This window comes from Pelobates fuscus, chromosome 7 (assembly GCF_036172605.1).
Source record: "Pelobates fuscus isolate aPelFus1 chromosome 7, aPelFus1.pri, whole genome shotgun sequence".
Classification (NCBI taxonomy): Eukaryota; Metazoa; Chordata; class Amphibia; order Anura; family Pelobatidae; genus Pelobates; species Pelobates fuscus.
Genome location: NC_086323.1, coordinates 185,064,182 through 185,082,406, shown reverse-complemented (window position 1 = coordinate 185,082,406; position 18,225 = coordinate 185,064,182). Strand labels below are relative to the sequence as shown.

General features: G+C 40.3%; 1 protein-coding gene across 1 annotated transcript in view; it reads left to right on the top strand.

Annotated features, from left to right (window-relative positions):
* The window catches only part of NUP210 (nucleoporin 210), a 657,387-nt gene that overhangs the window by 546,746 nt on the left and 92,416 nt on the right, over positions 1-18,225 (top strand). The window contains exon 34 of the mRNA XM_063426963.1: positions 5,960-6,083. Within this exon, the coding sequence (XP_063283033.1) occupies positions 5,960-6,083 (124 nt within the window). The remainder of the gene's footprint in view (positions 1-5,959; positions 6,084-18,225) is intronic.

The window sequence follows — 18,225 nt, the reverse complement described above, 5'->3', positions numbered from 1 at the left end:
TCGCTCTTTTTTTATACGGGAACCCCATTTCATGAGATTACCTCGAATTATGGTGCTCATGGGCCCCCCAGATCCACTGATCACCTATTCCTGGAGTCATATTGTCAGAGAAATAGAGAGGTATTGTAGATTGAATTTCCTCTACCACTCTCATCAAGGAGCATTTCATTCATAGGCCAATGAGGGCTGGGTCTATTTTCGCCTGCAAGAAAAGTGTCAAGAAGATAATATAATAACCAGGTTATGTTCCTGATCAAAGCATCCTCACACATATGAAGGTATCTATGGCTTATAAAAAACATATCCAATCTGGAATAAGAGCCTGCCACCTGGGAAAATTATGTATAGTCTCTTCCCTGAGGTTGTGACGTACGCCAACAATCAATCAAGTCCCATAAAGTGTTTTTTTGGAAAAGTAGCCTTTGATATTTCTGGGAGTTTTTTGAAGGAGTTGAGATTGGGTGAAAGTCTAAAAGAGAGGGGAAGGGTGTTCAACTAGAGAGTTCTTTAAAGGACCACTCTAGTGCCAGGAAAACACTCGTTTTCCTGGCACTAGAGTGCCCTGAGGGTGCCCCCACCCTCAGGGTCCCCCTCCTGCCCGGCTCTGGAAAGGGGAAAAGGGGTAAAACTTACCTTTTTCCAGCGCTGGGCAGGGAGATCTCTGCCTCCGATCCTCCTCCGTTCCGCCCCGTCGGCTGAATGCGCATGCGCGGCAAGAGCTGCGCGCGCATTCAGCCGGTCGCATAGGAAAGCATTTACAATGCTTTCCTATGGACGCTTGCGTGCTCTCACTGTGATTTTCACAGTGAGAAGCACGCAAGCGCCTCTAGCGGCTGTCAATGAGACAGCCACTAGAGGATTTGGGGGAAGGCTTAACCCATTAATAAACATAGCAGTTTCTCTGAAACTGCTATGTTTATATAAAAAAGGGTTAAACCTAGCTGGACCTGGCACCCAGACCACTTCATTAAGCTGAAGTGGTCTGGGTGCCTAGAGTGGTCCTTTAAGGTGAGCATCAGAGGTAGGAGTACAAACAGAGGTTAGACGTAGGTCTCTGGCAGAGCGTAGAGGACATATTTGTTTATTAGTGAGGATAAGTAGGTTGGAGCAGCATTGTGTAGAGATTTGTAAGCAAGTATCAGGATCTTAAATTCAGTCCTATATCTTACGGAAGCCGTAATTATTGTTTATGCATGCTTTTATAAACAGGTACCTTCCTTGTTTTTCTGTCTTATTGTCTAATAACGTAAAGACAACCTAGGAAGAGAGTAGATCGGCTACCACACGAAATTTACCCTCAGAGTAATTAATAAAAAATGATTGATCAGTGTATTCAGACCTCAACTTAGGTATAACATTCTCCCTGAAATGGGTTTCTTGTAGAAAAGTAATGTCCACTCGTCTATCTAATCATGTGTAAAACGTAGTATAAAATTCTAAAGTCTTGAATAAGCCGAAACATGTTTCACTGACTGAGGAAGATCTTCAAGAGTGAAAATCGTTTCGGCTTATTCAGGACTTTTATACTACTTTTTATATGTTTATATTGTACCAATAAATGTAATCATTTTAAAATAGTCCTCTGGAGACTACCAAATCTATCTAAGGCAAGTGCCATCCCTAAAAATATTGGCACATAGCTACTACCCCCCCAAGAGCCAGGATACAGGGCTCTGGAAAAATTGAGCACTTTTACGTATTCTCACCACTGTACCATTTGAGACAGACTACACATTTGTCCCCCTCTCTCTGTGTTTTTTTTCTTTGAGACACACCATTTCGTGGATTGTAGGTGTAATGCTGTCTAAAAAGCATACAAGCCAGATTACTGAGCTAATGTTCATAAAAAGGCTCCTCTAAATGTGAGTGTTCCACTATACCACTATTGCATCTGACTTTATCTTTACATACCATCTGCACTATATTGTTTTCTCATTTTTTTTCACATGTACAATATACTAGGCTTATAATCAAGCTATGTAGGGTAAGTGTACCCCACTACCTTTTCAGTGCTCCACTTATAGGTGTAGGAGACCCTACACTTACACCACCACTTACACCGCCTTATAGATTTTGGATTGATTTAGGTGATTTAGGGTATTTCGACATGTTTGTTTTTGAGCTGCTGTAACTTATTGTCAATTTTTAGCACCTTATTGGACACACATTCCTCCCTAAAGGAGGTACACCTCATTCAAGGATATGAATTTAATTGTGGCCATCATAAATATAAGAGACATGAAGCATTATAGACACTTGAGTATCACATGGTGCATAGATTACAGACCAGAGTCAGGGGAAAGGCAGGTAGAAAAGTAATAACAATACAAGATAAGAAGAAAAATACTGTGTACAGTAACATGTTGCAAAGCATGTCACAAGTGGTGAGATTATGTAAAACCTGTGAATAACACTATAGTGTTCACAAGCAAATAAAAACATCTATCTAGGGTTTGATGACATGGAGCTGGACAGACCCACTGTAAAATCAAAAAAGAAACCATCATCTTATATAGTTAGGGTTAGTTACTCATACTCCAACAATTATAGAACAATAAGTTCCTGTCGCCTAAGTGTACTGAGAGAAATAAAAGAAAGAATTATAGTAATATGCATAGAAAACATAGTGGTACATAACTATCATAGAATCAGCCTCGAGGAACTTGGGTTCTCTGCATGGCTTGGGTCTGTGTCCACTGTTGTGCTGCTGCTTCCCCTTCCACCTCTATTATTTGGACTCTAGTGGCGATCTGTTCCACATCGGTGCTGAGTGCTTGCATTGTTTCCCCAAAGCTTTCCTCCAATTTAGAGAACATTGCAGTGAGGTCTATGAGAACATGGCAGTGAGGGTAGTTGTGCAAGGAGTGACCGCAGGTCCAAATCTTCAAGAAAGGTTTTGGAGATTTCAGGGCTTACAAGTGTGCTATCCTGAGGCTTCGACCCCAACTTTAACATAGGTAGCTCTATCTTAACCAGCTCCTCCTGTTCCATCTGTTCTCTCTGTTCCACAAACAATCTCCTTAGTGCAGTTTTTCAAAAAGCTGTAGATACTGCAGATGGGGCACTCCCTGCAGCCAAGCGTGTTTTTGTTGTTGACATAATCAAATTTAAAGGTTGCAAGTTATGTTGAATATTGTCCAATTGCGTCTATTTGTCTGGTTACAAGGACGTGTCTGTTAGTCCACCCATTGTAATGATATTGATGTTACAAAGTTTTGGAGTCCAGTAGCCAGATCAGCAATGTTTTCTGCCAGAGGTAGCCACTCGTTACCCAGGTGGTTGAGCCCCTGAGCCTTGAGTGGCCGTCTGGTCTTAAGCAGAGATGAGAGACTGGAACAGAAAGATGATAATCGTAGTGAGGCAAGCCGAGGTCAGTGGGAAGGAGAAGCAGCAAAGTCAAAACTGTCCAAATTCAGCAACAGATAGGAGAAACAGGAACAAGCTTGATTAGAGAGTACAGGAACAACAATAATCTGGCAAAGGTACAGAGACAGGAAGTGGCTTTTATAGGCCAAGAACTAGACACCTGACCAGACACAGCTGAAGAGAGTTGTCACTGACAGGGCCGTCTTTAACGCGGGGCAAACGGGGCAGCTGCCCCGGGCCCAGTTGCTCCTGGGGGGCCCAGAGCAGCTGCTCCGTGGGCCCCGCAATTTGCGCAGCCCCTATGGACCGGGCGGTGCGGCTCCCGCACACTGAGGAGGCCCCCCGGGTGGCCCATGCACTAAGGGCCACCCGGGAAGAATGTGTCAGCAGGGGCCCGGTCGGGCGCTGTGGCGCTTAAACAGCGCGACCGGGCCCCTTCCTGTTCTGCAGCCGGCTGGGAGGAAGTGACGTCACTTCTTCCCACCGGAGATAATAGCCGCGTGGGAGGAGGAAGGTAGGGAGGAGGGGAGTTCCAGAGGAGAACTCCCATCTGCCTCAGTCTGCCACTGGACCAGGGAAACCACCCTCCAGGAAAAGGTAAGAACCTGGAGGGTGGCTAAATGTATGTCAGTAGGTCTGTGTGTGTGTGTGTATGCCTGTCAGTGTATGTGTTTGTGTGTGTGTGTCAGTATGTCTGTCAGTGTATGTGTTTGTGTGTGTATGTATGTCTGTGTGTGTGTGTCAGTGTATGTGTGTGTCAGTATGTATCTGTGAATGTTTTAATGTCTGTCTGTGTGTATGTCAGTATGTCTGTGTGTGTCTGTGTCAGCATGTCTGTGTGTGTCAGTATGTCTGTGTGTCAGTATGTCTGTGTATGTGTGTATGTGCGTGTCATTAGGCCTGTGTGTGTCAGTGTATGTGTCTGTGTGTGTGTGTATGTACGTCTGTGTGTGTGTCAGTATGTCTGCCAGGATATATTTGTGTGTCAGTATATGTGTGTGTCAGTATGTATCTGTGAATGTTTTAATGTCTGTCTGTGTGTATCTGCCAGTACGTCTGTCTGTGTGTATGTCAGTATGCCTGTGTGTGTGTGTCAATGCGTCTGTCAGTGTATGTGTCTGTGTGTCAGTATATCTGTCAGCGTATGTGTTTGTGTGTGTGTCAGTATATCTGTTAGTGTATGTGTCTGTGTATGTATGTATGTCTGTGTGTGTGTCAGTATGTCTTCCAGTATATATTTGTGTGTCAGTGACTGTGTGTGTCAGTATGTATCTGTGAATGTTTTAATATCTGTCAGTGTGATTGCGGGTTGGGCGTAATTGGGGGGTGAGGCGGTGGGAGGGGCAGGGCCCAGGGGGCCCAAGAAAATGCATTGCCCAGGGTCCTAATCATATTATAGACGGCCCTGGTTACTGATACCATTGCTTGTAGAGTCAAGGTTATTAGATTTCAGGTAAATTTGGCTGGTGTACTGGTAAGGAAGAGGTTTAGCAGCATGTAAACCAGGGTTCAAAACCCAGCAGAGTCAGTTCCTCACAGCCATTGTACAGTGCTACAGAATTTGCGGGCACTATATAAATAATAATAATAATAACAATAGACATTTTATAGCACTTGAAATAAGACAAATTGGTAAGAGTACACAACTTATAACCGTCTTATAACAAACAAACAAAAAATGGTCACATAAATAGTTCATTCATAGCCACACAGCATACTCCACACTAATTTTACTTATCTTAGATGTATCTAAATCAAGTTTTCCATAGACAGCAGGAGAGTAAGAGTAAGAGGGAACATGTGAGCATATCCTTAAAACCATCTTTGCAAACCTTATAAAGCTCCTCTGCAAAGCGTAACAGTCTGCAGGTGGGCTCATAACACATTCTCAGGGTGCTCATGATGCTCAGGTGCACACGTGAATGTGCATCTGTGCGTGGGTGTTGTTGCATCATGCCTCCATCCTAAAAACTTTCTATAAAAATCAATCTATTGTTTACATTTCCTTTATTGTACATTTTCTTTAATTTAGAATGTATCACCTGCTTTGTTAAAAGTGTTCTAGACCCTGTAGGAGCCTCCTGTGTGTTATTAAAGTTCAATTTACAGAGCAGGAGATCTAACTTCTAAAGTAAGTTGACATCAGATTAATAGTATTTTTTTTATTATTTTTTATGCAGGCTATGTGAGTCACAGTCAGGGGAGGTGTGGCTAGGGCTGCATAAACAGAAACAAAAGTGATTTAACTCCTAAATTACAGAAAATTGAGCAGTGTGAATGCTTGGGCATGATATATTTATCCAAATTGTCTGTAGTATCCTTTTAACTTCTGTTGCACAATAAAAATGTTTACAGGTTCAAAGTGTGAGATATGTTGTGTAAATGAAATGGTAAAATCATGAAAACAAATATATTAAAAATTATTATTACACTGCAAAATATGAAAAGGAAAGAAAGCCACGAGGGAACACGTACTTATATATAATAATAATAATAATAATTGTGTTAGGTATAGAGTGTTTGTATTCTTAAATATTATTTGACCTATTTGCTTTATTTATTATGCACCTATTCTACCTTTTTTACTACACAGTTCATAATAACTAAACCGCAAAAAATGGAAACGGTAAAGACAAATGGACAAAAAATCAGTTTGCAAGCAGCAAGTTCTCTTAGATTTGTGGTTCATATTGATGAGAGAAGCAGCAATCTGAAAGGTACAGTTAAACTCTTACTATAAATAACATGTGCATTGACTGTTGGATCTTTATATTAACTGAATAAATAGCATGAGCCAGTCTGGCATTCACAGCATTCCTTCCCAGCGGAAGGAAGGTTTCAGGTTCCTTAGGTTCCCGTCATTCAGGAGAGGCTGTTCATAATATCAATAGACTTAAAGCAGGCTTACTTCAACTTCTCATGCATCTAGACCAGTGGTTCCGAACCTTTTTTCACTTGTGCACCCCTTGTCAGCACATTTTCATAGATTTTACCCAGCTTATTAAATGTTTCCCCTGCCCCAACACTCCCTGCTTCTCCTATGCCCCAGGTGTATGAATGTGTGACGATACAGACTAAAATCGTCCGTGGGTAACTTGCACAGGTGTTCACTAAAGTAAGTGCTATGACCTGGGCTTGGAGTCTCTTTATCCACCAGCATTCACATTAAAGCAGATCTTGGATATTGACAGCAAGCGAAGAGACAACCAGCTTCTTTCTTGGTACAAACCGCAACTGCCTTTATTTTCACTTCACATCAGGATACACACATACGGATACACAGTGACACAAATGCAGATACACACACTGACTCACATACAGATAAAGTATATAGCAAAACACAAGCTCCTTAATAAAGTGCAGATACACACACTGACACAAATACAGATACAAACACTAACACAACAGATACAAACACTGACACACATGCATTCACAGACAGAGATACAAACACTGACACACACAGATACAGGCATACAGATGCACACATGCAGACACACAAATACATACACTGACATACATGCAGATACACATACAAATACTGCAATACATATGTGGCGAAAATAACCTCTCCACTGGGGTTTGGAGGGGCCTGTTTGCCCCAGGATTATGGGCCCTGCAAAAAGACAGGCTAAAAAAATGACTTACATGGAAAAATGTGCCTCTCCCCCTCCCCCTTTTTCCTGTCCTATTGTTCTCCAGCAGGTCGTTGTCCCAGGGACACTGCCAGACCAGTTGAAACTGGCTGCTTTGTCCCTCCTCAATCTCCCATCAACCCTTGCTATTCTTTAACCCCATGGCGATCCAACTGTATTTGTGAGATCCAATCGCTTTTCGGACATATTGAGCGCTCAGATCCAAGCTATCTGGGGATATGTTGGACATATAGGTTAAACATTGTATTAGAAGAGTTACCGTATATACTCGAGTATAAGCCGAGTTTTTCAGCACATTTTTTGTGCTGAAAAAACCCAACTCGGCTTATTCTCGAGTCACTATGTTCGTACAAGAAAAGAAAGGTGCACACAATACCAGTAAGGTGAGAACCAGCTCTAACACTTAAGTGAAGGAATCCCTTTACCTTCACAACATAGAACATGCAAATAAAACAGAAATAAGTGGAGCTTAGGTTTACCTTAATAAACAGTAGTATGATATGGGTAGACAAGGTACAATAGCATAAATCTGTAAAAATCAAACAAGCAAATCTAAGTGCAGATGGTTATTACAAAAATAGATTAAGGTGAATAGTAAATGGGTAACTCACAAACGTAGAGCCAATAATACACTTGGCTCAAATGGTTCGCGCCTCAGGATCTTCTAAGGTAGATCCAACACCCTCTTTTTGTCTCCACTTGATCTCCTCCTCCTTTACCCAGTAGTTAGGAATGGATAGGAAAAAACTCCAATTGAAGGTATAGACAAAATTTATTCAAATGAGAATTATAATCAATAAAAGATAAAAAATTATTAAAAATCCATATAAAAGTTCGTATAAGATCAGTCCAAAACGCGTTTCGCCAGTACCTGGCTTCCTCAGTTGGTATAATGTTCTCTGTATCTTCTTTCTCTTTTATATGCTGTTTAATTGTAGAATTGACGGCATCTGCCGAACCGGAAATTGACTATGTGGAACGCATATGTGGTTAGTTGGAACGCACGTACACGCTTACGTGCGTGCGTTGGTCATGTGATCCGGCTGCTCTCCTCCCTTATTGTTCGTGGAACGCAACATGTGTGTTCCACTGCCGGCAATCTTCACAATCGGCTGTTCTGCTTCTTCTTTCTTCGTGGAACGCAATATATGCGTTCCACATCCGGATTGCCTATTATCGGCAAAGAGTCCTTAATTCTATTGTCCATTAGGTCTCAATGGACCCAGATAAAAGTTAAAATAAAACAGAAGGAAGAAAGAAATATGAAATCTTCATAAATAAAGAATATATAAAATATAAAATATATATATTATATATAGTGTATAACAATACCAATACTTTATAAATACTAATAATAAACTCTCAAAGTCATACAAAAAAGGTTAAAACCAAAATGGGTAAAAAAAAAACAAACAACCAGAAGGGTAGAGAGAACTTGATAGCACTATCTTAAAAGGCTATAGGGAGACCTCATCATAATGAGAAACAGGGGGGACAATTTCACTATCTTGGAAAAGTGTAAACGACAAGGGGAAAGAAAAACTTTTCAATGGATGAGAAGCATTTATGGCAAGAAGTGGCACAATTCAAAATCTAAATTTAATCCGTGGGGGACCATAGTATTAAAATTAAAAATAAAAGTAATTTCTTCTATGCCAATTTTTTTTTATAAAGTCTCCACCCCTCCAGTTATTTTTGACCAGTTTAAGTGCACAGAACATAAGACCTTGTGGGTTTTGGTGGTGACAGTGCTTGAAGTGTTGAGAGACACTATGTGTTTCGACTCCTTTCTTGATGTTTCTCACATGCTCAGAGATTCTGACATGGAGACATCTAATAGTCCTCCCTATATACATTTTGTTACATGGACAAATTAATAAATAAATAATATTTTTGGAGAAACATGTTAATTGGTCTCTTAACACAAACTCTTTATTCGAGATCTCATTTATATTTTTTATATGTCTTTTTTTATTTGATGTTTCCCTGCACGCAAGACACGTACCGCACCCAAAAAAGCCTTTACTTTTCGTCAAAAAAATTGTCAGTTCCATTTTGCTGTTGCTTTAAGTTACTGTTCACCAAAAAATTCTTGATATTCTTACACCCCCTATGTATGATCTTAGGTCTCTCTGGTAGTATTTCTTTGAGAACAGGGTCATCTTGCAATAAATACCAATATTTATTGATGGCAGCCCGCACTTTCTTATTGTTGGCAGAGAAATTGCAGATAAAGGGAATACTAATTTTTTTGTCTTCTATCCTTGTTTTTTTCCTTTTATAAGTTAATAAATCTTTTCATTCTAATCTTTTTATTCCCTCTATACTCTTTTGGAGGTCTTCCTCTTTGTACCCTTTTTCTATAAATTGTTTCTTAATTATTTGAGTTTGTCCTAAAAAATCATCGTCTTTTGTGCAATTTCTTTTCAACCTCATAAATTGGCTCTTAGGTGCATTCGTGAGCCACGGAGGATGGTGACAACTGGTTAGATCGATGTATCCATTACAGTCTACTTCTTTAAAATCATTTTTTGTAAAAATGTTTCCTTCTTCTAAAAATTGGCATAGAAGAAATGACTTTTATTTTTAATTTTAATACTATGGTCCCCCACGGATTAAATTTAGATTTTGAATTGTGCCACTTCTTGACATAAATGCTTCTCATCCATTGAAAAGTTTTTCTTTCCCCTTGTCGTTTACACTTTTCCAAGATAGTGAAATTGTCCCCCCTGTTTCTCATTATGATGAGGTCTCCCTATAGCCGTTTAAGATAGTGCTATCAAGTTCTCTCTACCCTTCTGGTTGTTTTTTTTTTTTTTACCCATTTTGGTTTTAACCTTTTTTGTATGACTTTGAGAGTTTATTATTAGTATTTATAAAGTATTGGTATTGTTATACACTATATATAATATATATATTTTATATTTTATATATTCTTTATTTATGAAGATTTCATATTTCTTTCTTCCTTCTGTTTTATTTTAACTTTTATCTGGGTCCATTGAGACCTAATGGACAATAGAATTAAGGACTCTTTGCCGATAATAGGCAATCCGGATGTGGAACGCATATATTGCGTTCCACGAAGAAAGAAGAAGCAGAACAGCCGATTGTGAAGATTGCCGGCAGTGGAACGCACATGTTGCGTTCCACGAACAATAAGGGAGGAGAGCAGCCGGATCACATGACCAACGCACGCACGTAAGCGTGTACGTGCGTTCCAACTAACCACATATGCGTTCCACATAGTCAATTTCCGGTTCGGCAGATGCCGTCAATTCTACAATTAAACAGCATATAAAAGAGAAAGAAGATACAGAGAACATTATACCAACTGAGGAAGCCAGGTACTGGCGAAACGCGTTTTGGACTGATCTTATACGAACTTTTATATGGATTTTTAATAATTTTTTATCTTTTATTGATTATAATTCTCATTTGAATAAATTTTGTCTATACCTTCAATTGGAGTTTTTTCCTATCCATTCCTAACTACTGGGTAAAGGAGGAGGAGATCAAGTAGAGACAAAAAGAGGGTGTTGGATCTACCTTAGAAGATCCTGAGGCGCTATCCATTTGAGCCAAGTGTATTATTGGCTCTACGTTTGTGAGTTACCCATTTACTATTCACCTTAATCTATTTTTGTAATAACCATCTGCACTTAGATTTGCTTGTTTGATTTTTACAGATTTATGCTATTGTACCTTGTCTACCCATATCATACTACTGTTTATTAAGGTAAACCTAAGCTCCACTTATTTCTGTTTTATTTGCATATTCTCGAGTCACTGTCTGTATTATGGCAACTTACATTGCCATAATACAGACTGGGGGCTGCAGAGCGTTTACTTACCTCTCCTGCAGCTCCTGTCAGCTCCCTTCTCCTCCGCGCCGGTCCGTTCAGCACCTCTGTCAGCTCCCAGTGTAAGTCTCGCGAGAAACGCTCTGCAGCCCCCACAGCCCCCAGTCTGTATTATGGCAATGTAAGTTGCCATAATACAGACAGTGACTCGAGAATAAGCCGAGTTGGGGTTTTTCAGCACAAAAAATGTGTACTCGAGTATATACGGTATGTATTTTTATGTGGTTTTTGTAACAGTTTTTGACTTAGAGATATTTCCTGTACCTGGAGATAATTAAGTTACCACAGCCACTTAAGCCAATTATCTTCAGGATAGAGAAGAAGATAGACCGGCTGCACAGACTAAATCTGTGGAACTATTTTGTGCATGAAAGGCATGCTTGTGGTCGGTTAAATATGACTTCCAGGAATTTTCTGAACCCCTGCTCTGATCTGCGTGATTTTTGGATATGTTGGTCACCCAGATCAGGGCTATCCATGGATGCATAATTTATGGGGATATGTGAAAAATGTGTGTTTCCTGCCTGTGGGTAATTGAGTTAGTCCATTGTGTTTTTTAATTGTATCACAGGCAGAGGGGAGGGTTTGTACATATTATCTGGGAGTGTCTATCTGTACAAACCTGTTTTGATTGGCTTTGTAACTTTGTATCCTGTGGAACACGTGGGTGGTAACCTTGTGGGAAAAACCTGTATATAAGAGACAATAAACCCTCAGACTGCTGAGTTCCTGTTTTACCCTAAACATAGAGCCTCGTCTCATGTGTAGGGGAAAAGGCTGCATCTACTCTGGGGATTGCTATATGCTGTATACTCCCCTGGCTATAATCACTAAGCTCTTTTAAGAGCTTGTTCCTGCTTTGCTCTATGAAGGAAGAGAGGTTCACCCTCTGGATCCTGGAGCCTTGTCTTAGGTCCAGGGTGGGTAGGAGACAGCGAGACCCCAACCAAGCTGCAGCGGTTTGTGGGGTCTGCAGTGCTTATGGTGTCAAGTGGAGTGCTTGGAGCCCTCAGGAAGCACTTTGAGCATCCATCAACATAGGTACTCAGTCGGGGTGCCAGGTGTTCCATTACAACATACATATACACAAATAATGTATATGTAAAAAAAAAAACTATTTATTAACAAAAATAAATAAAAGTAGATAAAAATGCTATGCAGAAAATCTTGTAGAATCCACTTGACGCGTTTCACCTGTAAAAAGGTTTCTTCAGAAGTGTGGATAAAGTCCTGGTACCTTTAGTTTATATAGGAAGTTCATTAACAGTAATCTTCTCCTGGTGACATGTAGGCAGGGCTTCCTGTTTCCTGTAACCACCGGTGAAACGCACGCGTCACACCGGAAGTGACATGGCGCTATGGGACCGTGGTAGTATAGGCGTTCCACACGTGGAACGCAAACAATGCCAGAATGGTATTGCTGCGTTCGGGCGGAGTAATCTAAGAAGTCCTTAATTGAAAACAAAGAATAGTCCGAAATTTGCAGAATGTGGGCTACTGAGAGCTCACATAAAAGGATGCAGTGTTCAAAATTTGCTCTTGAAGAGAGTGAATTCAGCCAAACAGGGCATAAAATGAGAAATATAAACACAAAAATAATAATAATAAAAAAAAAAAAAAAATTGCAAATAGTTTATAATAGTAAATACAGATGAAAATAAATATAATTTAAATTCCAATCAAATAATGATGATAAATTATAAATATATATGAAAAAAAAAAAATATATATATATATATATATATTTCCTGGCCATATGCCATGGCAGCACAACATCGGGTAGCTCCTCCCTATCCCCATTGGACAGGAATAATAATTAAGCCGTATAAGTACCACCTCCTGCCCCTCCTTCCCCAGTCTTTTTTTCCTGTCCTATCCCTAGGACATGTCGGTCTTTTCAGACTGCTAAATTTTCTTTTATGGCTTACCTGAGGATTAGTTCCTCTGGCCCTTGGGGAGTTCTCCCTCTCTCCCCTGGGAAGTCTCCAGTATACAGCCCTGTGCAAAGGTGTCCCCCTGGAGAGAACCCCTTTAGTGACTGGGGTTTTTTTCCTTCCAATTTCCCGGTGGTAACATGGGAAGGAACATGGAATGTGGCTGGATTCCGGTTTGGTATTTCCCACCAGAATCAAGGTAATATGGCTTTGTATTTACCTGCTGGTTTTTTCTTTCCGTAGAAGCGTTCTGGGGTTCCCTGGTTTCATGTTTCCCTGCACGGCTTTCGGGAGTCTCCTGTGCGCCTGCGCGGCGTGTAGGGATCTCCTGTGCGCCTGCGCGGCGTGTAGGGGTCTCCTGGACGCCTGCGCGTTTTTTGGGGGGACTCTGGGACGCATGCGCGGCATTCGGTACTTCTGGCGTTTCGCATAACCGCGCGAACGCCGTTGTACGTATGGACGCTTTCGCGCAAAATCTATTCATTTGATTTTTTAATTAGGCCGTTTCGCACGTCTTTTCGGTCATCTGCGCATGCGCGATGACGTCAGACGCCCTCTTAAAGCGCCAGGCCTCCTTTTTGGTCAGTTTGAATTTTCAGCTTCCTGGAGAGTTTCTGGCATCATTGATATCTGTGGATTGTTGGTTCTTCACCTTTTTTCTTCCAAAGTAAGTTCTTTTCCCATCTTTTGTTTGGTTTCTTGTAAGTTTTTCTTCTTGGTTTTAGTTTCGCTGTTTCATCTATTATTTATAGATGGATTCACGCTCAAGATCTAGGGAATCGGAGTCTTCTCATCATAATAGGTCACAATCTAAGCGATATAGGTAAGCCATCCATTTTTGGAACTAATTGATGTTGATATCATAGATAACTAAAAAGAGTGGTAATGTACTAATATTCACGTTTGGTGTATTACAGTGATAAAAGTACAAAGACTTCAGGATCGTCCAAAGGGAAGTCGCCCAAAAGGACGCTGTGTATATCCTGTGATAACAGAGCCATAGAAGGGAAACGTCTCTGTTCGGATTGTCTCTCAGCAGCTGCTGGACCTTCTCAGTTAACACCGGACTTTAGGCAGCTTATCAAGCATGCAGTTGCCCGGGGCATCAGAGAGGTTGGTAAGACCCACAAGCGACCTAGATGTTCTGAGCCGTCAGATTGGTCTCCTGATAACTCGGAGGATGAGTTTATGGATACAGCTTCGCTGAGAGACTTGGCTTTTTCCTCGGAGGAGGATGCTATGCCTGATCCTGACTTCCTGATACCTGCGGAGGTGGATCATTTGATTGCTCGGGTCAGAGAAACCCTTACTTTGAAAGAGCCCTCGGAGGAGGAACCCTCTACATCTAACCGCTATTTCTCAGATCTTAGAAGGAAAAGAGCGGCTTTCCCTGTGCATACCACTATTAGTGACCTTATTAAAGAAGAATGGTCCAGGTCTGATAGGAGATCATCTGCAAAAGGGAAGTTCTCCAGATTATACCCGTTTGATCCCAAAGTGTCACGTTTAAACATTTGTTATGAAGGAACACAACTGCAGATTTCGTATAGTTGAATATTTATTAAAGAAAGTAAAAGGTAAAAACTTTAATTCCAAATTACAGGCACTGTAGCTTAAGTAGTAAATGATAACTGAAGTCCACAGTTACAGGCACTGTAGCTTTAAGTAGTAAATGATAACTGAAGTCCACAATTACAGGCACTGTAGCTTTAAGGAGTAAACGATAGAAAATTGCAGACACTGAATCAATAAAGAGTCTCTTAATAGAGTTAACGGTTTAGGTGAGAAGTAATTACAATAGCTGTTCCATACTTTAACTTAAGCAAGCCAGATGCAGATAACTGATATGAAGTATGAGTTGAGTTTAGCTGTAACAGGATTGTTTTTACCGAAGGACTTTTGGAGACAGGTAATAACAGCTTTTAGATGCAACTCTTATCACATTGGTTTTACTTAGCTTCCTGCACATAGAACACTGGTTCCCGAGATATCCTCAGAGGCGTATGAAGATTGTTTAATCTTTAGTCTTGGATGAGGAGAGGTGAAGGGAACTTTGCAGAGTCTTTCAGTCCGGTTTGGTAGCAGAGGCTTTCACAACGAAGTTGTAGCCTGGTTGTGAGTAAGGAACGTAGTTCAATAATCCAGCCCTGATCAGCTGGTGCAGTCAGATTAAATAGGCAGACCGTGTCATAGAGGGGTGTGGCTAGACTCTGTGGAACCAGGAAGTAAGAGGATACCGTAGTTAAGGCATTACAGTACCCCCTCTCTAATGAGCAACCTCAGGGTGCTATTGACTTGGCTTAGAAGGGTAACGCTTGTGAAATTTGGAAATTAATTTGTCAGCATGAACGACAGAGGAGTTTTCCCATGTATCTTCATCAATTCCATATCCTTTCCATCTGATGAGGTATTGTAAGGAGCCACGATGGATCCTTGAATCCAGTATACTTTGAATTTCGTATTCTTCTTCACCCTGGACCAATATGGGATCAGGAGAAGTAGTGACATTTCTTTGGAAAGGGTCAGGATGATGAGGCTTCAACAAGGACACATGAAAAACAGGATGTAGCTTTAAAGTTGGTGGAAGTTTCAATTTAACAACATTACGGTTGATAACCGATATTATTGGAAAAGGACCAAGAAAAAGAGAACTTAACTTCTTTGATGGACGATTTGTAGAGATGTTCTTTGAGGAAAGCCAGACAAGATCACCGATTTTATAAGAAGGTGAAGGTTGTCTTTTTGTATCAAAAAACTTCTTTTGATTGGAGGAGGCCAATTCTAGATTCTCATGCAATTTCTTGAATAAAGAGGACATATGAGAGATTTGATTCGAATCGGAGAGATTAGATGAAGAAACTGTCTGAGCAGGAAATGAGGAAGGATGGAATCCATAATTGGATAGAAATGGAGTCATTTTACTGCTGGTATGAAAAGAGTTATTGTATGCGAATTCTGCCATGGGTAACCATGTTATCCAATCGTCTTGTAAGTGAGAGCAATAACATCGTAGATATTGTTCTAGGCATTGGTTGACTCTTTCAGTTTGTCCATCTGTTTGAGGATGATATGCAGATGATAGTTTACGTTGGATATGAAGAGTGGCACACAAAGCATTCCAGAATTTGGAGGTAAATTGAGTTCCTCGGTCTGAAATGATTTCGTCTGGCAGTCCGTGAAGTTTAACTATGTTATCAAGAAATATTTTCGAAAGTTCAGAGGATGTGGGTAACTTCTTTAAAGGAATGAAATGAGACATTTTCGTGAAGCGGTCTACCACCACTAAAATGGTGGTATGATGATGAGAAGGAGGTAATTCTACCAGAAAGTCCATAGAAATGGATTGCCAAGGTCGTTCAGGAATTGGTAAATTCAATAATTGACCAAATGGTTGATGATGGGCATGTTTTGATCTTTGGCATACAGAACAAGATTTGACATAAGATTCAATAGTTTGGTCTTGACGAGGCCACCAATAGTATCTTTTAGACAATTCAAGGGTCTTTTTTATACCTGGATGACCTGCCAGAGGAGAATCATGAATAAATTCGAGTACTTTAATTCTGAAAGAGGGAGGTACGTAAATCCGGTCTTTGAAGTAGTAGAGACCGTTTTTCTTGGATAATTGAATTGATTTAGGAAGTTCGAGAGCATCTTCACTGAGATCTTTAATGTCATCAATAAGAGAAGATAAGATTCCAATGACTTTAGGCGAAGGAGGTTCAATTTGAGTGTCTTTATGGATCCTGGAAAGGGCATCAGCCTTTTTGTTTCTAGACCCAGGTCTAAAGACGATTTGGAAGTTGAACCGGGAAAAAAAGAGATTCCATCTCACTTGTCGAGCAGACAGTGTTTTATTGGAGTGAAGATATTCGAGATTTTTATGGTCAGTATATATGATTAAAGAGTTCTGAGCACCTTCAAGAAGGTGTCTCCAGGTTTCTAAAGCCGCTTTGATACTTAATAATTCTTTTTCTCCTGTAGGATAATTCTTTTCGGCAGGAGATAATGATCGTGAGAAGAAGGCAACAGGATGAAGAGGTTCTTGAGGAGTTTTGTGTTGAGAAAGGACAGCTCCAATTGCAAATTCCGAAGCATCCGTTTCAAGGACATAAAGACATGAAGGATTTGGAAGTTGAAGAATAGGAGCTGTTGTAAATTTTCTCTTTAATTCAGTGAAGGCAGTTTGAGCCTTCTCGTTCCAATTGAAGGGATGTTTTTTACTGTTAAGTTGATTGAGTGGGTGAGCTATTTCAGAGTAGTTTTTAATAAATTTTCTGTAGAAGTTGGCGAACCCTAGAAATCGCTGTAATTCTTTTACTGTAGAGGGAACAGGCCAGTTGATGATACAATCGACTTTTGAATTATCCATACCTATTGAATGAGGGGAGATGACATAACCTAAGAAGGTTATTTCTTTGACGTGAAAAACACATTTTTCGGGTTTAGCGAATAATTTGTGAGTTCTGAGTCTTGATAACACCCATCTGACATGTTTTCTATGTTCCTCAGGAGTGTTGGAGTATATGAGAATATCATCTAAATAAATGATGACACAGACGTCCAATCGGTCTCTAAAGATATCATTTATGAAATGTTGAAAAGTTGCAGGGGCGTTGCAGAGGCCAAAAGGCATCACCAGATATTCGAAGAGGCCATATCTTGTTCGGAAAGCAGTTTTCCATTCATCATTAGCCTTTATCCTGATGAGATTATATGCCCCGCGAAGGTCAAGCTTAGTGTAGATGGTAGCAGTTTTTAATCGTTCAACCAGTTCATTGATGAGGGGAAGAGGATAACGATTTTTAACTGTTATTTTGTTTAAGGCTCTGTAATCAATGATAGGACGTATAGTCTGGTCTTTGTTTCTTACGAAAAACATACTTGAGGCAGCAGGTGAACTAGAGGGTCTAATGAACCCTTTCCGTAGGTTTTCATCTAGATATTCTTTGAGAATTTGTAATTCAGCCTCAGAGAGAGGGTAGATGTGCCCAAAAGGTACTGGGGCACCAGGTATGAGGTCTATAGGACAATCGTAGGAACGATGAGGCGGGAGCGTTTCAGCTTCTTTTTTACTGAAGACATCTGAAAAGTCTGAATAACAAGAAGGTATGGTTGGTTCTTTGGAGATTTGAAAAATAGGAATTTGCTGTAAACATGTTTCTTTACAATAATGTGAGTTAAAGGTGATAGAGAAAGGAGACCATGAAATTTGAGGGTTGTGGTTCCTTAACCAATTGATCCCTATTATAACGGGATAGAGAGGTGATGGAATAACATCAAATACTAGAAATTCAGTATGAATATGATTGGTGGTTACCTTTAGAGGGATGGTTTCATGAAGAATCGGTCCCGAGGAGATAAAGGAGCCGTCAATCACTTTAACAGGAACAGAAATGGCTTTTT